Source organism: Crinia signifera, chromosome 1, assembly GCF_055691185.1.
Source record: "Crinia signifera chromosome 1, ASM5569118v1, whole genome shotgun sequence".
In the NCBI taxonomy this organism is placed as follows: Eukaryota; Metazoa; Chordata; class Amphibia; order Anura; family Myobatrachidae; genus Crinia; species Crinia signifera.
The window spans coordinates 219,330,906-219,355,519 of NC_139217.1; the positions used below are offsets into that span (position 1 = coordinate 219,330,906).

A 24,614-nucleotide genomic window follows, 5' to 3' on the forward strand; every position below is an offset into this window, starting at 1 on the left:
GTGGGGAACTCCGGATGTGGACCTGATGGCATCCAGGTTCAACCATCAGGTGCCCAGGTTCTATGCCAGAACGAGGGATCCACTAGCGGAGGCAGTGGATGCCATGACTATTCACTGGCAGGGAGATCTCCTCTATGCATTCCCACCAGTGCCAATGTTAGCGAGACTTTTTTGAAGAAAATACAGGGGCAGAAGGTTCCGGTGATCTTAGTGGCCCCAGATTGGCCAAGGAGGTCTTGGTACTCAAAGCTTCAGAGGTTGTCTGTGGACTCATGGCGTCTACCTCTGAGGCCAGACCTTCTAAGACAGGGCCCATTCAATCACCTGGATTCCGATCGATTGATTTTGACGGCCTGGCTATTGAAACCGCCATTTTGAAAAGGAAAGGGTTTTCTGAGGCAGTAGTACAGACTATGATAAAAGCCAGAAAAGCTGTATCTTCGGCAAATTATTATAGAGTCTGGAAGACTTACATTCGATGGTGTGAGATAAGAAAGGCTCACACATCTCATTTTAAGCTATCAAGAATGATGGAATTCTTACAAGATGGTTTTTCATCGGGCCTAAGCCTTCAGTCATTGAAGGTGCAGATTTCGGCCTTGTCCATCTATTTCCAGAAAAGGATAGCCATTTTGCCGGAAATTCAAACCTTTTTACAAGGGGTATCCAGGTTGAAACCTCCATACAAGCAACCAGTAGCGCCTTGGGATCTGTCACTGGTTTTGGAATGCCTTCAGAAGGCACCCTTTGAGCCCTTAAGGTCGGCGGATTTTAAGTTTCTCACATGGAAGCTAGTGTTCTTGTTGGCAGTGGCATCTGCTAAAAGGGTGTCAGAGTTGGGAGCTTTGTCATGCAAATCTCCCTTCCTAATTTTTCATGATGACAGGGCAGTTCTGAGAACTGTGCCTCAGTTTTTACCGAAGGTAGTTTCTGCCTTCCATTTAAATCAGGAGATAGTTCTGCCTGTGTTTCAACCCCCTGAGGGTTCTAAGAAAAGGGACAAGTTGAAGAGTTTGGATGTTGTGCGTGCTTTACGCATCTATGTGGACAGGGTAAAGAGTGTCAGAAAGACTGATACTTTATTGGTACTGTATGACGTACACAAAATTGGTTGGCCTGCATCTAAGCAGACTATTGCTAGGTGGTTGCGATCTGTGATAGCATTTGCATACACCAAAGTGGGTAGGCCTGTACCGGCCAGAATAAATGCGCATACCACCAGGTCAGTTGCCACCTCTTGGGCGGTTCGACATGGGGCCACAGCTGAGCAGGTTTGCAGGGCTGCCACTTGGTCATCTGTTCATACCTTTGCCAAATTCTATAGATTCCACGAGTTCGCGTCGGAGGACGCATCATTCGGGCGAGCAGTGCTGAGAGCTGCAGACCTGAGCGTACCCACCCAAAGGACCGGCTCTGGAACGTCCCAGTGTTGAGCTGTGTCACCAGGACCATTGAAAGAGAAAAAGGGATTTTTGTAAGAACTTACCGTTCGAATCCCTTTCTCTGATATGGTCCTGGTGACACAGCGATCCCTCCCTTACGCTCAGTAAGTATGCCAGAAGTTTCATGATGTTCATGTTAAAATGGTTAAAAGTTAACAGTTACTGTTATAAAATGTGCATATAATATGTGCAGGCGTTTGTACTGAGTTAATGTATTCCAGTGGCTTTGAAAGATTGAACTGAAGAGTCCGGGATGCAGTAGGGGAGGAGCCTACCCTCTAAAGCTTTAGGATAGGTGCCTGGCTCCTTCGGACCCTCCTACATCCCAGTGTTGAGCTGTGTCACCAGGACCATATCAGAGAAAGGGATTCGAACAGTAAGTTCTTACAAAAATCCCTTTAAGAAACTGTTAATAAATAATAAGAAATACCTGCGGCGACGTCTACAAGCTGCAGTCAGCGGGGTCCCTGATGCGCTGAGTATTAACTTGGCGGGGGTCCTGTGGTGAAGTGGAAATAACAAGCGCTATCCGCCGGGTGGCGGGTTGGGAAGCGCTGCTGATTTTGAAAACTCTGGCTGCACGCTGATTGGCTGAATCTCAGCCAATCCGTGTGCGGCCAGTGTTTTCAAACCCAGCAGCGATTCCGCCATCCGGCGGATAGCGCTTATTTCCCCTTCAACACACGGACCCCCGCCAAGTTAATACTCAGCGCATCAGGGACCCCGCTGACTGCAGCTTGTAGACTTTGCCACAGGTACCCCAAAGCCGCCCTTTTTCTAAGCAGTTTTACTAGATTTCGTCAGCATGCACTGACTTAACAAGCAGGCGATTCCGATGTGTGGGGCCGTGCATCGGCATCGCTCAGAGCATACACACAGAGAGATTTGTACTTACTTTCGAAGCAATCTAGTAAGATTTCTTAGAAAACAGCACAAAATCGCTCCGTGTGTATTCCATTTTAGAAGCATTTCAAGGTCCTGGAGTGGCCTAGCCAGTCTCCAGACCTCAACCCAACTGAAAATTCGAGGAGGGAGTTGAAAGTCTGTGTTGCCCAGCAACAGCCCCAAACCATGACAGATCTAGAGAAGATCTCCATAGAAGGGTGTGCCAAAATACCTGCTACAGTGTGTGCAAACCTGGTCAAGAACTACAGGAAACCTTTGACCTCTAATTGCCAACCAAGGCTATATTACAAAGTATTGAGTTTAACTTTTTAATTGTCCAAATATTTATTTTCTGCAAGAATATACAAATAAATTGTTTTAAAATCATTAAATGTGAATTCCTGTTTGTTTTTTGAATTTTTATTTATTTCTCTAATGTCCATTATGGAATACTGGGGTTCAATACTATGGGGATAGAGATCCTCCGCAGGAGATAGGCACATAAGATCTTTCAGTGTGGGTGCACTGGCTCCTCCCCTCTATTCTCCCTCCACTAGTCAGTTTAGAAAAATGTGCCTCAGGAGATTTTTCAACATTTTGTTTTAGTTTGTTATTTTGGGGCGCTGCTTTTAGACCTAGGCAGCAGTCCCGCTTCGAGGGTGCCAGGGGAAGGGTCAGTCACCGGCCTCTTCAGGCGCAGAGCTGCCCTGCTGCTGGACTTTGTCCTGAGAGAGGTTTCTGTCACCGCACAGCATTGCGCTGGGGCGAGCAGATCTCCCAGCTGCCGCACACCCCTGGCAGGGTCTGAAGACTACAAGTGGTGAGTACTGGTTGGGGTCCCACGACTTTATGTGCGGCAAGATGGCGGTGACAGTAGCGGCGGACCTCCCGCAGGTACCGCGAAAACTCCCCATCTTTTATATATTTGCTGTCAGGTACAGATAGCTACTGGACCACCAGAGCTATGGCAATGTCTGTTTTTTGCATAAAACACGGATAAGCCTAAAAATGCCAGCTTTTTAATGCTAAAAGCACCAGCTCCGTGGGACCAGGCTCTGCTAGACAAGACTTCCTGCTTCTTCCTGCATGCTGAGGTAGCCAATAACCGCTCCTCATCTGTGGGGTGGATCTGGGATCCTTCTACCTGCAGAGACAGCAAGTTCTAGCACTAATTAACACTTACATTGTGTTGCCTAGCATATGAATATTGCATAGCACGGTTTTTCTGAAGAATTACTATGTGTTTTACTGTGAACCAGCTCTCTCCAATCTGTGAGCTCAGGTTACAGGGTGCCCTGCTTTCCCAAGTAGCTCTGTTTACCCCACACTGGCTAGTTAAGATATTAGTCTTTAACACATAGCCAAAGAACACTTACAAATCAGTGTGTGTGTGTGTGTGTGTGTGTGTGTGTGTGGGGTGTGGCTGAGTCTCCAGCTTCACAATGGTGAAGAAACTAACCTGCATGGTGTGCAGCACCAAGTTTATCCCTGCCTCACAGTCACAGGTTACCTGTGAACCCTGTATGTCTCCACAGCCTAGTGGGACTACCCCTCTGGCTAGTGGTGTGCCCCCACAATATAGTGGGGTGTCACAGGGATAATGAGCCCACATGGGCCAGCAGCATTAAAACGCTGTTAGACTCAGTCTCATCCCAGCTAGCTGCTAATACAAAGCAGGCTCAGAGGGTGCAGAAGGATTTAGCCATCCTGTCAGCTAGGGTGGATATCATCACTCCTTTTCCCAGCCAGTCTAGCCAGCCTCAGAAAAGGCCCTTGTTGGCTGTGGCCCCTGATACAGATGAGGATGATATCCTTGATGAGGGGGAGGAGTTGCAGGATCAGGAGCCTGTACAAGAACAGGTACCAGTACATGGCCCTGAGCCTCTTATCAGAGCTATTAGGGAGGTCTTAGAGCTCCCTCTGGAGGAAGTCACGGAGGGTGACTCTTTCTTTCTTTATGACACAGAAAAAGCAGACTGTGTGTTTCCCAGAGCAGGCGGAACTAGAGGGTGTTTTCAAAAACGCCTGGAAAAACCCTGAGAAGAAGTTCCAGCTCATAACGGGAGTGGACAACTGGGAGGCGGATTTTCTCAGCCGCCACGACCTCCATCCCGGGGAATGGGAATTACACCAGGAGGTGTTCACTGCCATTGCGGATCTGTGGGGGACTCCACAGATAGACCTCATGGCCTCTCGAAGAAACCACAAGGTAACCAGGAACTGCTCTCGGACAAGGGATCCTTGTGCGGAGGCAGTGGATGCACTAACTTGGCCTTGGGAATACCGGCTGGTATATCTCTTTATTCCGTTACCACTACTGGCGAAAGTGTTAAAAAGAATAAGACACCAAGGAGCAGAGGCAATCCTGGTGGCACCAGATTGGCTTCGGCGAGCCTGGTTCGGGGATCTTCAGGCCATGCTGGTGGAAGACCCTTGGCGTCTGCCCCTCAGAGAAGACCTTCTTCAAGGGCCGTTCGGTTACCAGGACTTGCCTTGGCTTTGTTTAACGGCCTGGAGGTTGAGCGGCAGATCCTGAGGCGCAAGGGTTTGGATTCCTCGGTCATAACGGCCATGACCCAAGCTAGAAAACCGGTAACGGCCTCCCATTATCACCACATTTGGAGGAGATATGTGGCCTGGTGTGAGGGAAATGCCCTACCACCTGCGGATTTTAAACTGGGTAACTTCTTGCGGTTCCTGCAAGCAGGTTTGGACTTGGGGCTCTGGCCGGGGTCCTTAAAGGTCCAGGTATCGGCCCTGTCTGTGTTTTTTCAGAGAATTGGCATCCTTACCTGAGGTCCAGACTTTTCTTCAGGGGGTGTTAAGAATTCAACCCCCTTTTGTGCCGCCCACTGCGCCATGGGACTTGGATGTAGTATTATCTTTTTTGCAGTCATCCTGGTTCGATCCATTAGATCAGACAGATTTGCGGTTTCTGTCATGGAAGACTGTGGCCCTGCTGGCCTTGGCTTCGGCCAGGAGGGTGTCAGAACTTGGGGCCCTTTCTTGCAAGAGCCCTTGCTTGATTTTTCACGGCGACAGGGCGGAACTGAGGACTAGGCCGCAATTCTTGCCTAAGGTTGTGTCGGCTTTCCATCTAAACCAACCGATTGTGGTCCTGTCCAGTTTGGCTCATCCAGGGATTCAGGCATCCCTGGATGTTGTTCAGGCCCTGAGGGTCTATGTGAGGCGAAACTCTAGGTTCAGGAAGACGTATGGTCTGTTTGTGCTTTACGATGCACAGAAGAAGGGTGCTCCTGCATCAAACCAGACTATTGGCCGTTGGATACGTACCACGATCCAACAAGCCTATGGGATGGCTGGATTGACTATTCCATCCTCATTGAAGGCTCATTCGACAAGGTCTGTAGGGACTTCCTGGGCGGCTGCTCGAGGAGTCTCGGCCTTACAGCTTTGCAGAGCTGCTACTTGGTCGGGGCAGCATACGTTTGTAAAGTTCTACAAATTTGATGCCCTGGCCAGGGAGGATTCCCAGTTCGGGCAAGCGGTGTTACAGCAGTCTCCGCACGTTCCCGCCCGTTCTGATGGCTTTGGGACCTCCCCATAGTATTGAACCCCAGTATTCCATAATGGACGTTAGAGAAAATAGGATTTTAATATACCTACCGGTAAATCCTTTTCTCGTCCATATGGAATACTGGGCGCCCGCCTCAGTGCGGAATTTTCTGCTGCAGGTAATACCTTGCTTTCTTGGGCTTGTTGAAGGTAACATTCCTGTATTGGCTGGTTGCCTTTTTGAACGAGTGACGTTCTAATATATGTGTGTGTGTGTGTGTGTATGTATGTATGTGTATGTATGCATATATATATATATGTGTGTGTGTGTGTGTGTATATGTATGTATGTATGTATGTATATATATATATATATATATATATATATATATATATATATGTGTGTATGTATGTATATGTACTTGTTTCCTAGCACGGCCACCATGATCATGGTCATCGGGTGTAAAATCGTGGGCATCGCATGCACTAAAAAATCGGGCGCGATGGGCCAGACACGATGCCCGCGATTTCCCCATAGAGAACAATGTTAAATGCCTCAATTTACCCGCGATGACCACGATTTCCCATAGGAAACAATGTGAAATGGCTCAATTTAACCAAATTATCATAGGAACAATGGTAAATGGCCCAAAAACACCCCTGAACATTGAAATGTCCCCCCAAAAGTAGTTTACGCCACCCCGCGATCAACGTGAACCCGAAGCGTGGCGAGCGCAGCGAGCCCGCGAGGGGCGGCGGTACGCGTCCTCCGACCTTTTCATACCCCCAATATCCACGTCGACGTGGAGTTGAGAATAGAATAGTGTGGCGAGCCACCGAGCCCGAAGCGTGGCGAGCGGACGCAGATACCTGTGAAGCCCGCGAAGGGACGCGTTTACCTGTGAAGGTATCCGCGTCCCCTCGCGGGGCTCGCCACGCTTCGGGCTCGGTGGCTCGCTGCGCTCGCCACACTATTCTATTCTCAACTCCACGCCGACGTGGATAGTGGGGGTATGAAAAGGTCGGAGGACGCGTACCGCCGCCGCTCGCCACGCTACGGGTTCACGTTGATCGCGGGGTGGCGTGAAATACTTTTGGGGGGACATGTCAATGTTCAGGGGTGTTTTTTGGGGTTTCTGGCCCATTTACCATTGTTCCCTATGATGATTTGGGTAAATTGACCCATTTAACATTGTTTCCTATGGGAAATCGCGGTCATCGAGGGTAAATTGAGGCATTTAACATTGTTCCCTATGGGGAAATCGCGGCCATCGCGGGTGGACCATTTAAGCATTTTTGGACGCATACGACCCGACCGACGCGATTTTCACTGTTTTCAATGCATTTCAATGGAAAAATCGGGGGCATCGCGTCGGTCGCGTCGCAGGCCACTAAAAATTACACCCGATGGCCGCGATTGTGGCCGTGCTAGGAAACAAATATGTGTGTGTGTGTGTGTGTGTGTGTGTGTGTATATATGTATATATATATGTGTGTGTATGTATATATATATATATATATATATATATATATATATATATATATATATAATATTGTGTATGTGTGTGTATATATATATATATATATATCCAAATATGTTAATAATGAAATAAAGAGACATCATAATCCATAGAGGTAAAGGAGATATATTTGTATGACAGCCCCGACGTTTCGGTCCAAATCATGGACCATTATCAAGGAGCATTGTCATCAGAGTATAGAGGTAGTCAGCGATGAAGTAGTCTCTGCCACGAAGGTCAGGACAAAGTCAGCTACCTACCTAGTCCTGACCTTCGTGGCAGAGACTACTTCATCGCTGACTACCTCTATACTCTGATGACAATGCTCCTTGATAATGGTCCATGATTTGGACCGAAACGTCGGGGCTGTCATACAAATATATCTCCTTTACCTCTATGGATTATGATGTCTCTTTATTTCATTATTAACATATTTGGATTTCACAAAATTTAATTTGTGATCGGAGAGTGCTCCCCTTTCTACACCCTGCGTGTGGATACCTGGACTATTTTTGAGTACTAGCCTTTTGGCCTGTACTTTTGGTTGGGCACCCCACTGTTGCTTCCCTGGGTGAGAGTGCGGATATATATATATATATATATATATATATATATATATATATATATATATATATATATATATATATATATATATATATATATATATATATATATATATATATATATATATATATATATATAATTTTTATTTTTTTTTCAGTTATGGTGTTCACCATAGGTTATTATTATAGGTTTCTTCACCTATTTTGTTGTTATTTTTGTGACGGTGTGCTGGTATGAATCTCACGACATTTACTTGCTTACTCCTCATATACTTTGCTCTCCTTCGGCACAGTTTTTCATTAACTGACTAGTGGAGGGAGGATAGAGGGGTGGAACCAGTGCACCCACACTGAAAGATCTTATGTGCCTATCTCCTGCAGAGGATCTCTATCCCCATAGTATTGAACCCCAGTATTCCATATGGACTATGAGAAAAGGATTTACCGGTAGGTATATTAAAATCCTATTTTTACCACATTCTTTCTCTCACAGTTGAAGTGTACCTATGATGGAACTTACAGACCTCGGTGGCTGTCCAAATACTTTTTTGCCCCATTGTAATAGAAGGTGATTTTTGGTAACGAAAGTTTCTCCCTTCATACTTCAATTTAAAAAAAAAAAAAAATCACATGAGGTACCATTGTAAAGAATAAGTTCTTCTGATGAATTGTTAAATTAGAATTGCACATTGTATTGTTTGTTTAAAAGTAAAAAAAAATTGGCATTTGGTCCTATAGATCTTTCCCTGGATGTGTTGATACGGCACAGCTAAGGATGCTTACACACATAGCGATGTAGGGGCATTTTCTAAACTATCTCACTAGATCGCTTAGAAAATATACTTACATTATCTCACCGGAGAACACTGGCCCTGACAGATCGCTCAGCACATAGCACTGACACGTTGCTGTGTGCTGAGCAATCTAGCATCGCTCAGAACGCTCAGCAAATCTGTACGTATGTAGGCCACGAGAGAGAGAGAGAGAGAGAGAGCGAGAGAGTGTGTGTGTGTGTGTGTGTGTGTGTGTGTGTGTGTGTGTGTGTGTGTCATCAGCTGAGCATTACGTGCATTTTCATCCTGTTTTTCAATGCAGGACTGCAATTTTCCCTAAATTTTTACCCTTTAGAGTGTGTTTGTGTGTAGTGTTCTACCCAGCTGGGTAGTAATGGAATAAGGAGTCCTGGCCTGACCCAACCAAACAAGATTACATGGTCCCCTCAGAAATATCTTGCCAGACTTAGAACATCCGGTACTGTGCTCTCTCAAACCTTTTCTTGCAGTTTTGACTTCTTGCTACTGTTGTTGCTATCTTAGCTGGCTTAATGGTAGGGGAATGCCTCTGGTTACAATATTGACAACAATATCCTACGCTGTGTAAGGTCGACACTTGCAAACTGACAACATTGTCATAATGATTACATTTCTGTTAAGGATAAAATCAGATTGAAAGCACAAAGGTGTCATTATAAACATGTCGACAAAATGTACCACTCCTGACTCAATCAATATGGTTAAGGGTTCAGTATTGCAACCTCACATTGACTATATATGTTGTAAAACAAATCTGAAAGCGAGGCATGCCAGGTGGTATTATGACCGTTTCAAATTGTGAATAGGTGGAAGACTTGACATGCTAAAACTCGACAGGTAAGTAAAGACAAGTCAACTTGACAGGTTTGATCATTTACGACCATGATTGATTACTCCCATTAGTATAGAAGGGTGTGTTCATTGTATGGATGTGCTTTCTTATATGATTTTTTTCTCAACCTCAGAGCTTTTCTAGGCGCAAAGGATCTTTTCCTGTATGAAAAGTACAAAGATAAATATGGCAAGCCAAACAAAAGGAAAGGATTCAATGAAGGTCTCTGGGAAATTCAAAGTAATCCACAGGCCAGTTACAGATTTCCTCCTCCAGTAAGTGTGCATTCCTTGCTATGTAATCTTGTATTTTCGGGTTTAATAGTTCACTACTTCTCTTTCTGCATAGAATCACTTTCCAGCATTTGCAGGGTTCATAATATTTTGTCTACTTTTCAGTCCGCAAACTCTTCAGATAGTGACGTACCACCCCAGAAAGGTGATGAAGAAGAAATACTCCCTGTTGTTCCTGTTACTGGTGAAACATCAAGTGAAGATGACTGTAGTGAAAAGCAGGAATTGAAGCCTACAAAGGTATGCAATGCATTTGCTGGAATGTGTTTAGTGCCCATATAAATAAGTGTGTTCAATATGCTTGTTCTACTTAGCATGTTGAGAAACCGAATGATTTAAGGGGCAAACGCGCGGAGATATTTTTTTTGTTCTTTTCTAAGCAATCTGACTTGATTGCTTAGAAAGTAAGCACAGATTGCTCTGTGTGAATGCCCGGTCCAGCACCTTTCTATCGCCCAAAAGTTAAGTCAGAGTGTGATGTCAAATTGCTTAGCAAGTGGTTGCAAATCTCTCTGTGTGTACAGAATGAACGACAGCGATCATGATCTATGTCATCTTGAATCATTACTCTGCTTTTTTTTTTTTTTTTGCTTCAGTAAAACCACTTCGCAAAATTGCTTAGCACGCATCGCTGCATGTGTATGGGCTCTCTATGGGCGATCTAGACCCTGGGAAATCGACTACCCTAAATAGCATAGGAAAAATGTTTAGCACTGATTTCAATGTGTGTATACCCCTTAAGGGCTATTTAACACGCTCCGGCTCCTGATGGGTGGCAAAACCCTGCACGGCCAAGAAGCCGTGCCGCACTGAGAAGTTTACAATGGAGGGAATGGCCACAACCCAGCAGCCGTCCCTTCCAGTGGTGGGATCCGGCTGCAACCGGGCGGCCGGGCTGTGTCCTTCCGTATGAATGGACACAATCGTGTCCATTATTAACTACTGTGTGCGGCACGGCTTTTGCCCGTGCGGGGTTTCGCTGCCCGGCAGGAGCCAGAGCGTGTGAAATAGCCCTAAGAGTGCAATCTCCAAACTTTCTCATAGGTGCATGTGGTTGTAAACTTTCAGTTCATTTAGATAGTGAACAAGCTTATTTCAAAAGTTTTGAGGATTGTTTTATGTCTATTTTCAAGCAGTCTGGACACTGATTCTGGCATTTATGGCCCGGCTTCCCAATGTTGATTATGCAAAGACTTGTTGATATCAATGATTGGTGATCTAGGGTGGAATTTGTAAAATATGTATGTTAAAAATCACTTACCATTTTCATAATTAATACAGTAATAGTTTAGAATTTCATAATGTATTCATATTTGCACTTAGCGAATAATACTAGTATGTGTGCATTTATCACTTACAGGTGTCTCTCTCAGTATAGAAAGATGTTCATTACTCACAAATGCTTTCTATATCAACAGTCTCCTAAAAAAAACTCATCCAGTGAAGTTGAGGCAGACAGTGTTTCTTCATCTGCAGAGGAAAATTCTGACAGTGACAAGGTATTGGAACAGCTCTGTGCTATTTTTACTATTAATGCTGCACAGGTGTTGGAAGGGTTGGTTAGTATTCATTTGCCCATGATGAAGGTGTAGTCTGTGCACTGAAACAGCTGTTGGTGACCTATTTAGGTGGGAGCACCGCTGGTTCATGTCCTCATCCTCATTGGATGAGTATTTAAAAAAAAAAATTTCACCATGACATTTCTTAGTACTTGTACCGGTGTCTTCTCCGTTATCATGCTACTTTTTACTATTCTGTAAATGTCGTCTTTTTGCACTTCTATGCCTTGATTTATTATGAATGTTGCTGGTTTTCATTCTCTATTTTTTGGATATGAAACCATTATAAGCCTTGCACTCTGAAATACTCTCCTTATTCTTGTGTGTGTGTGTGTGTGTGTGTGTGTGTGTGTATATATATGTGTATATATATATGTGTGTGTATATATATATATATATATATATATATATATATTCTTGTGTGTGTGTGTGTATATATATGTGTGTGTGTGTGTGTATGTATATATATATATATATATATATATATATATATATATATATATATATATATATATATATATATATATATATATATATATATATATATGTGGTCGCTGATGACACTCGGTTCCCTACTAGTAAGGAGCCCACACGAAAATACAACAACAATAGTGTCTTCAGCGCCCTATAGATGTAATGTCTTATAACGTTTAATACTAGCTCCGCTGTAGTATTAAAGTTTTTCAAGCTCAAAGACTGTTATTGATACAGTTACCACAAGTAACAATACAGTGTGTTTGTGTGGGGGTGTGCTCCTTGGAGTCCTGCCAGCAGGACTCCAAGCTTGAAAAACTTTAATACTACAGTGGAGCTAGAGACTCCCCAAAAATTAGAGGGGGCAAATCTTTTTTCACCGTTATAGCCTATCTTAAATCATCTGCCCAGGCAAATTATACACCATATGAAGATTTGTAAACAAAATGCCTGGTGAAGTCTCTGAGGGAGACTAAACGCGTCGGGTATTGATTGATGCTATCTGAAAAGAAAAAGATAAACATTCTTCAGAAAAGAAGCCACAAGAGTAGATAGATAGATAGATATAGAGAGAAGCAAAACCGCACTCAGATGTTTAAGGAATGATGCGGTGCAGGGTCCAAGGGGGATAATGATAGACAGCACTTACCTATCCTGGGAACCAGGTTAGGAAACAGACCAGCACTCACGTAGTTTGAGGTGAAGAAAAAAATTTGTATTTTCAAAACATTATAAAAAGTATAGTGCAGCAAGGCTGACCCAACAGGCGTTTCAACTGGATGCCTTCCAGTTTTCGTCAGGGGTGAGGGCACAGCTGAGACAGACTGCCTTTTTATTGCGTCAAAAAAGGCGCCAGTCACGCCAGCGGCCGTTTCAAAGGGAGCTGTCAATCAGTACCATTTTCAAATAGCGCTTCTGCGCTGTGCGGAATGCTGGAGAAAGCCGGGGGGCGCATCTACAGGGAATCCCTGTGACGTAGGCTGGTCTCAAACTGTGCTGCCGAGAGCATTCGCAGTGAGCTGTCAGGCAGCTTCCGTATTACACAGTGAAGGAGTGAAAGTGTTGGAAGCGGCTACATTTAACTAATAAAGTAACAAGACTGTGACTGAGTTATGTGAGTAAGCTGTATTCACGGGGCTAGAGAATGTGCAGAACGGGAACAGGAATGTTAATGAACTGCAAGGCACCACTCAGTTATCTGGTCTCATGGCAACGTCACTTAAATAAACAAATAAATTAACATCAATGAGTGCACGTAGCTGTGCATCAAAGGCAGAACCGCATGTCTTGAGGCAGCGGTGTCATACAGAAAGCATCGCTGTAGGCATCAGCAGTCACATATATAATACTGTAGGCATTCAATATTAGAGCACTCGGTGGTAGAATGTACAAAGCATTACTGACACTCGGCGGTGTCTAAAACAGTAAAGTTATAAGGCAGGCTGTCCAAGGGCAAGATGTGCACACGGCGGTGCAGGAATAGGATAGTCACAAATCACAATGTCTATTATAGCAACATGCTGTCAATAAAGAATGCACTGAACATGAGTCTCTTACAGTCTTCAGGTACAGTAGTGACATTAATTGCAATGATTGAGACAAGTATCTGAGCAAACATCAGTGTGCTCCCCTCATTATAAAAGTCCATAGGTCTGTAGAAAAATTAGTGTTCTTCGTGTTTGAGGTGTTTTTAAAAGATGGGGTTATAGGCAAGTATCCAAGGTAGTGGACAACTTGTCTGGTCCCATCTGTAATGTCGGGAAATAAACTAACATATGTGCGTGAACAACAGATAGTGGGGGTACCTATCTGTGTACCTATTTCTTAGGGATATGTTCCGCTGTTGGGATTAAATAAAGCAGCCCATCTTGTCCTCGTTGATGCCATTCGGTGCGAGTGTGTTCAAACGGAAGATCCACTACAGTTCACGCTGCAAAAGCAGTTTGTCACGGTCTCCACCCCTTCTCAGAGGTGGGATATGGTCAATTATGTAGCATTTTAGTTGGTCCATTTTGTGTTTCTTCTCCTGATAGTGCCTGGCTACCGGTAGGTACTTAAGATCCTGTACCTCAAATGCTGGGTTGAGGCTCTTTTTTTTATAGAAGATCTGTGTTGGCTTAATCTCTCCATTATCATTTTGGAGGTTTTGCCAATATAAAGGAAGTTGCATGGACAGACAAGGGCATAAACCACAAACTTGCTATTACAATCAAGTCTGTAGCGGATTTTATGTTTGTGTCCAGTAGTTGGATCACTGAATGTGTTTCCTGTGTATAGGAACTTACAGTTTGCGCAGCCTGCGCATCTGTATACCCCATTCTTGCGTTCTAGCCATGTGTTAGAGCTTGTTTACCTGAGAGATCGGTTACCACCAGTAAGTCTTTGAGGTTTGGTCCTCTTCGATAAGCGAATCTGTGTGGGGATTGAAGTATTGGTTCAAGTATGGGATCAGGTGCCAATGTTCCAAAATTTTCTTCTTGATGAACTGGGAAGCGACAGTGTAGGTGCTGCAAAAGTTGAGTCGTTGCTCAACTTCTCCTCTTGACTTGCTGCTTATCAATAGCTTGTCTCTGTTGAGCGCCAGTACTCTAGAGATGGCTTCTTCAACATCATGCTGGTTATATCCTCTATCAAGGAACCTTGTCCCCATCTCCATTAGAGCCTCTGGAAGAGTGCTAGAGTCTAAGTTTATGCGGCTAACTCTCAGCATCTGAGAGTAGGGGAGGCCTTTCTTGAGTGCAATTGGGTGAAAACTGTCTGCATGGAGGAGTGTGTTCTTATCGGTTGCTTTAGAGAAGATTTTGGTTGATAGAGATTGGTCCTTAATGGTTATAGTGACATCAAGGTAGCTAATTGTATGTGCGCTGAAACTTATAGTGAATCTGATGGTGCGGGGTAGTGCGTTGAGATGATTAAGGAATTGTAGCAGTGTATCCTCTCCTCCTGTCCATAGGAGGAACAGGTCGTCTATGTATCGGACGTAGAATTTAATATAGCTGCTGAAGTGCGCATTTCCCAGTATGTGTCGTGTTTCATAGGCCGCCATGAAGAGATTGGCGTACGACTGTGCCATATTCGATGGTTCTGGGGGGTTGGTATTGCGCTCCACTAGTTGTACTGTGTTTTTGTGGTGCAGCAGATTCTGGGTTCTTTCGCCTATTAAACCCTGGGGTAGGCACTGCAATTTTTCGTTGAATTGCGCACTCGCTGGTATTGATATGGACCTCTTGTTTATGCTAAACAAAATGTATTGCAAAGGCTGTTTGTGAACAAATATTTATTGATACTTAAAATTGTGCATACACTCTAAATGGTGCGGGGTTAATTGGGGGTGGGTAGGTCTCCTGTTGTTTTGTCACAGGGACCTCCAAAGCTGCAGATCTCAACTTAAGCGTCTTCTGCAGATTGGTTTGGGGTTATTCAGCCTGGCTGCGGGGTTTAGTCAGTTTTTCAGCAGACTTCCGTGGTTTGGCAATGCACGGAGTCTGTTGTTAATGCTGATGTTGAGAGGAAGGGGTGGGGGGGGGGGTTGGGGAACTTGCAGGAGGCAAATCGGGGTTTGGATGGGCACTTGCAGACCTCTGGTGTCAGCGGGAGTCTCTTGCAGGGAAAAGAAAGTCTTGGAGGTCAAGGTAAGTGTAAGGTGGTACCGGGGGCTGGCGTCCCTAACCCTCCGGTGGTGCACCGTGCACTTACCCGATACCTGAACTTGCTGCCTGCAGGGGATGGGATCCGCGTCTTCTCCTTCGGTGTTCGCCGGCGTCCTCACTTCCACGCGGTAGCCGGCAATGGGTCCACACCGTTGCTTCAGTTCCTCGCGGCACTTCCGGGTTCGGCTTGGCGGCGTCACCCGGGGTGTCGCGGGTCCCGTCGCGGTGTGCGCTCAACTCCTCCTGGAGGAGACTTGTGTGGTGGTGAGTGTGCAGGACTGGTGTCCTAATGTCCAACGCGTTTCGGCACGTTTGTGCCTTTGTCAAGGATGCAGTTTGATTTGCGGTGCTCCTGTATTTCTACCCGCCCTATTGTTCAGTTATTGGTTGGGGATTCACCTGTGGGCGGGGTTGTTCCCTGTCAGCTGTTATGCTGCTCGTCTGTACCATGAATTGGCCAGTTAAGTTCTGTTTAGCGGGGTTTGCTGTGTCGACCCGCTCGTGCATGTCGACTGTGTTGACTCATGCAGTGGATCTAACCAGTTTTGTGTTTAAGGTATCTGCATGTTCGTATGTTGTTATTTATACGGTGAATGGCGTGGGCTGAGGTCTCAATATTGGCTGCGGCAAGAGTGCTAGGGTTGGAGTGCTGTAGTCAGCAATCTCAATATTATGAATGGGTGGGGGGAATGGTATTCGATTTGATGATGGTTGATGACTGATTGAAGGTGGGCATGGTTACATTTTGAGGACTACATATGGTGTTCGTGTCGACTTCAGGAACGGGGAGTTGATACGTTTGGTACATGGAGATAGACTGATTGATTAAATCAAGATGAATAGTAAATGGGCAGTAATACCTGATGATAGAATACTAAAGTTGTTTTTATAAACATTTATTTTTATTAAAAGAGATGCATGATAAAATTGTGTGTATGTATGTATGTATATATATATATATATATATATATATACATACATACATACATACATACATACATACATACATACATACATACATACATACATACATACATACATACATACATACATATATATATATATATATATATATATATATATATATATATATATATATATATATATATATATATATATATATATATATATATATATATATATATATATATGAAATATACCTGAAATATAAAAAAACAAAATCAAAATATATATAAATACATATATATACATATATATGTGTGTATACCGGTGTGGGTTATCAGTGAATGTGTGATGGATGTTGACAAGTGTGTACACTGTCAGGTCGTTTCATCATTATAGTGGTGTGTTTTGACCTATACCACGTCACTAATATTAAAGTCGATGTTGTGTCCCTTGGGTTTCATTGTTTGCAATTTGTATATCCACAAATTCTTCTTTATTTTTTTTTAAGTAGTCCCCCCCTCTCCAGTTGTGTGGGACTTAGGTGATGGCGGTGAATGTCATCCCTGTGGGGTCCCTATTGTGTGTTTCATGGAAATGTTGTGACAGGCTATGTTGTTCCAATCCTTTTTTAATATTGCGGATGTGCTCGTACATTCTTGTTTTTAAGGGTCTGATCGTTCTCCCTATGTACTGTTTGTTGCATGGGCATGATATTAAGTATACCACCCCTTTTGTGTGACATGACATTTCTTGTTTGATGGTGTAAGTCTGCCCTGTGGTGTGTGACGTTATGTCTGTCACTTTTCTCTGTCCTTTCCTATCTGCTGTTTTGCAGGCTATACATGTCCCGCAGTAGTGGAATCCCGGTGTTTGAGTTCCATCAATTTTGCTCTGTATGAGGTTTTTGGGTGGTATATGGTTATGTACCAGTTGTTTTTTAAGATCAGGGGCTTTTCTATATACTATTTTAGGTTTCTCAGTCAATGTCTCTGCTAGTATGTCGTCTTGTTTTAAAATGTGCCAGTGTTTGTTTACTATTTGTTTGATCTGTTTGGCTGAATCGTTATATTGAGTAATGAAAAATGGGCCTTCTTTTGTCTTGGTGTCTACCGTCTTTTGGGTTTTGTTTATGAGTGTCTGTCTACCGTCTACCTGACCGTCTACCGTCAATGCTTTGTTGTAGGCCTCGTCTACTGTCTGTGGATTGTATTTCTTTTCAATGAATTTTTGTTTGAGTTTTTGTCCTTGCTGTTTGTTTTCTTCTATTGTGGAACAGTTCCTCCTGATGCGTGTGAACTGTCCTACGGGTATGTTGCTGATCCAATTGGGGTGGTGACTGCTGGTGGATAGGATGTAACTATTAACATCTACAGGTTTATGGAACGTTTTGGTGGCTAGTGAGTTGTTGTCAATATATATCTCTAAATCCAGAAATTCTACCTTTGATTGACTGTACTGTGTAGTGAAGGTGAGGTTGATATTGTTGTTATTGAGATGTTTGTTGAATTCAAGTAGTTCTTCTTCAGTCCCCTCCCATATGAAAAGTACATCATCTATAAATCTGCGCCAGAGGACGAGGTTTGCCCCGAAACCATGCCCCCTCCATATGTTCTCCTCCTCCCACTTACTCATAAAGAGGTTGGCATAGCTCGGGGCAAACCTCGTCCCCATTGCTGTCCCCTTGATCTGCAGATAGAATTGATTACCGAACCAGGTGTAATTATGGTTGAGTATGTAGTTGATTGAATCAAGAATGAATTTTGTCTGTTCCTGTGGTATGGTGTTGTCTGATTCCAAAAAGTATCTGGCTGCGTCTATTCCATGTGTGTGTTCTATTATTGTGTAGAGGGAAGTGACATCGCTTGTAGCTAGCCACATTCCCTCCTTCCATTGTATTTCTGAAAGTGTCTGTAGTGTGTGAGTGGTGTCCCTGAGATATGATTTCTGTGTGCTGACATGTTTCTGTAGGAATGTGTCTATGTATCTTGACAGGTTAGATGTTATTGAGTCGATGCCTGATATTATGGGTCGTCCTGGTGGATTTATGGTGTCTTTATGAATTTTGGGTAACTGGTAAAAAACAGGTATCACTGGGTTGGTGGGGTTGATGTAGTCAAATTCTTTTTTGTTCAGTATGCCTAGATTTAAACCCTCATTTAATAGTGCTTGTAATTCCTCTTTGTATTTCGATGTTGGGTCTCCTTTGAGTATGTGGTATGTTGTCTGGTCTCCTAACAGTCTGAGTGATTCTTCTGTGTATTTTGCTGTGTCCATGACAAGCCCTCCCCCTTTGTCCGCGGGTTTCAGTGTCAAATCTTTGTTGTCCCTTATTGATATGATGGCCTCTCTCTCTGCTTTCGTGAGATTGGTTTTAGTCCTGTTTTTGTTTGTGGTGTCTAGTTTCTCCATATCTGAGATTACCATTTGTTCAAATGTGTTGATGAGGTGTCCCCTTATGTATGTTGGGTTGAATGTTGATGGTTTTTTAAGAGTTGTGTGTTTGTAGGTGTCTTCCGGAATTTTGGGTGTGTATTGTACTGTTTCTCTAGCATAGTATTTCTTGAGTGTGAGTTTCCTAGTGAATGATTTGATGTCAAGGTATGTTTCGAATTTGTCTAATTTATGTGTTGGAGCGAATTTGAGGCCCTTTTGTAGGGCTGTTTTGGCAGGTGTAGTCAAATGTGTGCTGCTCAGATTGAATATGCCTTTGTTGTCATTGGAGTTATGTGTTTGTACTACTTGTTCTCCGTGGTGTTTTTGGGTCTTACTGTGTTGTCCTCCTCTACATCCTCTCCTATGTCTGCTAGTTTTCTTTTCTGTTGTGCTGTGCTTCTCGTTGGTGTTTGTGTCTGGCAGGCGGCAAGGCCTGCCTCTATGTCTAAAAAATTGATGTCCCATTGTGGTTGTTGTGAGATGTCTTCTTGTGTGTGCCGTGCCTCTATCTGTTGTGTTTGTCGGTCTCCTCCTCCTTTTCCTATCTCTCTGGGTTCTGTATCCTCTCCTCTTTGTTGTGTGATACATCCCCTTCCTAGTGACTGTCTCGCTGTCTCGGCGTAATCTATCTGTTCTACTCCATGTATTGAAAAGGAGGAGTCTCCCTCTGAAGCACATGTTTCCTCTGAGTTTTCTTCCTCTGTCTCTATTTCTGAATCTCTCCCCTGCAGGCAGCAAGTTCAGGTATCGGGTAAGTGCACGGTGCACCACCGGAGGGTTAGGGACGCCAGCCCCCCGGTACCACCTTACACTTACCTTGACCTCCAAGACTTTCTTTTCCCTGCAAGAGACTCCCGCTGACACCAGATCAGTGTGTAGTTCTGTACAAATCATTCCATTCCCCACCACCATGCTGCTAGAGACTCCCAGCATGCTGTGTGGTAAAGGGCGGCCTCGGATTGGCCAGATCTCAGCTTGCCTATGTACTATGCATGTGAGAGAGGAAGCTCAGCAGCAGCACTGTCCCCTGGTACGCAGCAGCAGCAGCTATGAAGAGGGCTGAGCATTACATTATCCCAAGTGATGCCCAATACTGAGCAGTGCAGTGCAGCCTCCCCCTGCTCTGTGCCTCCTCTTCTGCTGCCTGCAGAGTGTGTGTGTGTGTGTGTGTGTGTGTGTGTGTGTGTGTGTGTGTGTGTGTGTGTGTGTATATTTATTTGTTTCCAATGCACTCACGGTAGTAGATCATCATCATCATAGGTGGTGCTCCCATCAGGCACATATTTTCAAAATATGTTCTAAGTCCACACAATTTGAAATCAGGGCACTCCCCAACCAGCAATATTTCAAGTCGTTTTTTATTCCATCACAGCCAAATTGTACAATTTGGCTGTGATGGAATAAAAAGCACTTGAAATATTGCTGCTTGGTGAGTGCCCTGATTTCAAATTGTGTGTATGTATGTATGTATGTATATTTGTGTGTGTCTCTCGCCTTCTCTCTCTCTCTCTCTCTCTCTCTCTCTCTCTCTCTCTCTCTCTCTCTCTCTCTCTCTCTCTCTCTCTCTCTCTCTCTCTCTCTCTCTCTCTCTCTCTCTCTCTCTCTCTCTCTCTCTCTCTCCTAGCCTATCAAATAGCTGTGATGAGCGACAGGAGGTGCATCCCCTGTCTTTTCTCGGCTCAGTCTATCCTCCGCTATCTGCCCATGAGAGGGCCTAGAGACAGCACCTATCATGGGCGGCATGCTGCCTCTGACCATGTCTGAGTGGCCAGAAGCAAGTGACAGGCGACCCCGCTCGGCTAGAAGTGCATGGAGGGGAAGCAGAGCACAGTGGTGTACAATACATAATAGTGCTTTATACACCACCCACCGTATCCCCGCACCTGCCACCCCACCCACACGAACCCCTAACTACCTTCCCTCACCCGTAGCCCCTTGCACCCAACACTCACCCACGCAATAAATGCATTCACAAGTTAAGGGGAAATTGTGGATCGCCTATTTAGGTGCACACCTATGGTCATAGATAGTGTTTTAATATACAATTCAACTGAATATATGACTTAAAAACATATAGTTATAGTTTTTACCTGTACATAGTCTAGATTCAGGAGAATGTTTTCTTTTACAAATCCTTCTCAATATTGACTTCTAATAGGATGCCAAAGGTGCAAAAAGTATACATACCCTTTTAATTGGGATTGGAGTCAGCTCTATTCTGCTAAATAGGGTCCCTCTCAAGGTTCAATACTGGGGTCCAATTAAAGTTAAATGATAACCTTAGTTGATCCTACAAGGGATAAATATTTAGATACAATAATCCAATGTCAATTTTAAATGACCAGGTTAACATACCTCCAATTGTCAGTAGGAAATTAGTCCTCTAAAGCGTTATTTTTCAGAAAATATTAGGGCTGATCCTACAACGTGATATTTCAATGTAATACACTGTATTACAATAAAGATTTAACAAGACCCATTCCTAGAACAATTATCACATAGATGAGGACAAAAATCCTCCTATTTACTTTGCCTGTAGAATAGGTGCATGTGTTCACATAAAGGCTCAACCTGCAAGTGACTGTGTGTGTCTCTGTGCAGATATTTATAGGAGGAGGTTCATGACCTCACTTCCTGTTTTACTATTATTAAATGTATTTCTCTTTTGTCCAGTCCAGGGACACAGCTTCACCTTGGGATGTAGGAGGGTCTGCAGGAGCCAGGCACCTATGTTGAAATCTTTCCTCTGGTTGCAGGCTCCTCCCCTTCTGCATCCTATCATCCTTCAGTTCGTTTTAGGTGCCCACAGGAGTGGGTGCTACGCTGGGCTGCTCCTGCAGCCACTGCTTTTTCTTTGGAATTTTTACTAGTATACTTAGGAATTTTTATTCTTTTATTAACTTCGTTACTAGTGCAGGTTTTCCAGTGTGCTGCTTCTGAGAAGGGGACCTTGGGGGACAGACCTCCCGCGATGGCGGTCGCCATCTTGGAGGGTTTATAGACTGAAATCCCTCTGGGGAAGTGAAGTCTATTAAAGGTGTCCAGCGCTGCTGGATGACTCCAAGTGATCCCTTAAAGAAGGGGAGGCACTGGAGGTGAGGAGAAACACTTGTGGGAGCGGCTAAAGAGGGAAAGGGCGCCAATCAGGCTATCCTACCCTTCTGAAGCAGAGACTCGGTGTCTTCCTACTCTGTGTGCTGGCGCCATTTCTCTCCATGCCGCGGAGCTGAAGCCTGGCTGATTGATCCACACTACAGAGATTACAGTTTCTCCTGGAAAGCGCTACCCTCGCTGACGCTGAGGTCACCTACCGCAAGCAGAGATAAGTACACTTTAGACATTGCCTTGTACTTTGCCTGACATTGTGCACCGTGGGTTAAATATGACTGACACGTGTTATGATGCTGCTGCGGAGGGGGGGATGGGAGGCATGTTATTAGACTGCAGATTATGCGGAGTAAAATTAACATGTGAACAGTTGGATCAAGGGGACCTTTGCCCTGCTTGTGATACTGTGCCCAGTGATATGCATGTCCAGAGGTCTGACCAACATGAACCACCGTGGGCTGCTGCGTTAGGGAGGTCTATGAATGCCTTGGCTGAGGCTTCTGACCCTAGTTCATCCTCCCAGACTTCTATGGGATCCATTGCCCATTCACAAGGGGATCCCATGTTACTGCAGGTCATTCAGGACACTGCACAAGGGATTCATAAGATGAATTCCCTTATGGAAAAGTTTGCAAAACCTTCCGATAGCCCTTCTTCCAGACGGCCTTCAGCTACACCTCCTCCATTATCTGTGGATTCTGATGATGATGGTGTTTGTGAGGACGATTTAACTTGGGAACAAAGGGAAGAGGCTGAGGCTTCTGTCCTGGGCATTGAGGATTTAATCCTTGCTGTGAAACAGGATTTGGACCTGTCTGAAGAGGATAGGGTTCAGGCGCATTGTGTGTTTAGAAGAATGCGTAAAGAGTCTGTTACATTCCCTTCTGATGAAGGTATGGTCTCCTTATTAGAAGAAGCCTGGAAGTTTCCAGATAAGAATGTGACTGTCTAAAAGGTTTGCAAATATGTACCCCATGCCTGAGGAGCATGATAAGTTGTGGGAGAAAGTTCCATTAGTGGGACGCTCCTGTGGCAAGATTGTCAAAAACCACAGCCTTGCCGGTCCAGGGTGGTGCAGCTTTCAGGGACCTGGTAGATAAAGTGGAAGGTTGCCTTAAAGCAGTCTTTGAAGGAGTGGGCTATACACTCCGTCCCATTACTGCTTCAGCCTGGGTTGCAAAAGCAATGGCCTGACTCTGAGGCTTTTCTCTTAGCTGAGAAACTCAGATGTGCAGCATAGTACATCACTGAGGCTGGTGAAGAAGGCACTAAGATGGCATCTAAGATGTCCGCTACATCTGTGTGTTTGCAAGGCGAGCCCTTTTGTTTAAGGCTTGGGTTGCATATAGCAAATCAAAGAAAGTCCTTGGCTTTTAAAGGGGAGCTGCTTTTTGGTTCTGAACTAGAATCCATCATAAAGCAGGCCACAGGGGTGTACTTTTTCTTCCTACCACTACTAAAGCTTCAGGTTAAAAATTTGGAGTTTTCAAACCTGCTTTTTGCTTGTCCTTTCTAGGAAGATCATCCAGCAAAGGACAGGCGGTAAACGGTAGATTCCCGGACGGTAAAGGAAAAGCTTCCAAATCCAGATTTGGAGCCTTTGGAAAGAAGCAGGTGTCTAAAGGAGAGGAGAAATCCTCTGCATGACAGGGTGGAGGCTCCCATTCTGCCCTCAGAGTGGGGGGGGGGGGGGGGGGCGCCTCCTGCAGTTTGGGACAAATGGAATATTTCAACCTCAGACCCTTGGGTTCTTTAAATTGTCTTGAGGTTATCTGATAAATCTCAGGGGATTTCTTCCAACTCCTTTGCCAAGAGAAGCCAATTTCGAGCACGGCCCTTTTAGGGGCGGCCTTGGCTCTCAGGGAAAAGGTGGTTGTGGTCCCGGTTCCTCAGGAAGAGTGCAAGAAAGGTTTTTACTCAATTCTTTTCTTGGTACCCAAACCAGATGGGTCAGTCAGACCAATACTAAATTTGAAGTCTTTAAACTAACACCTTTGGGTGGATCACCTCCGCATGGAGTCTCTGCGCTCAGTGCTTGGCAATATAGAGCCTTTGGAATTTTTGGTGTCGGTAGATATTCAGGATGCATATCTCCACATTCCCATATGCACAGAGCATCAATCTTTTCTTCGCTTTGCAATAGGGGAGAGCCATTTGCAGTTCCAGGCTTTACCCTTTGGTCTGGCTACAGCACCGAGGCTGTTCACAAAGGTGATGGCTGTCATGGCTGCGTCACTAAGGCTGAGGGGGAATAGTGATTATTCCCTACCTGGACGATCTGTTATTCAAAGCAGAGAGCAAGTTGCAGGATCACCTGTCAGTGGCAACACAGTTCTTGCGGGACATGGGTTGGGTACTCAATCTACCCAAGTCCCATTTAATTCCCTCACAGAGACTGCTGTTTCTGGGAGTAATATTAGACACCCACTTGCACAGGGTATTCCTACCAGAGTCCAAAGCGAGGGACATTTGTCAGCTGGTTTTACTGTTACTGCAGGCTTCAAGGCCTACAGTTTGGCAAGGGGTGAAACTCTCCGGCAAAATGTTGTCGACCTTCGATTCGTTTCATTCCAGAACTCTTCAGTGGAACATCCTTTCTCTTTCAATGGTCCTGGTGACACA

At 44.5% G+C, this 24,614-nt stretch overlaps 1 protein-coding gene across 1 annotated transcript in view; it reads left to right on the plus strand.

The window, feature by feature from the left end:
• The window catches only part of HDGFL2 (HDGF like 2), a 191,435-nt gene that overhangs the window by 20,057 nt on the left and 146,764 nt on the right, over positions 1–24,614 (plus strand). Inside the window, exons 3-5 of the mRNA XM_083179276.1 lie at positions 9,703–9,844; positions 9,968–10,102; positions 11,281–11,361. Coding sequence (XP_083035402.1) covers positions 9,703–9,844; positions 9,968–10,102; positions 11,281–11,361 — 358 coding nt within the window. The remainder of the gene's footprint in view (positions 1–9,702; positions 9,845–9,967; positions 10,103–11,280; positions 11,362–24,614) is intronic.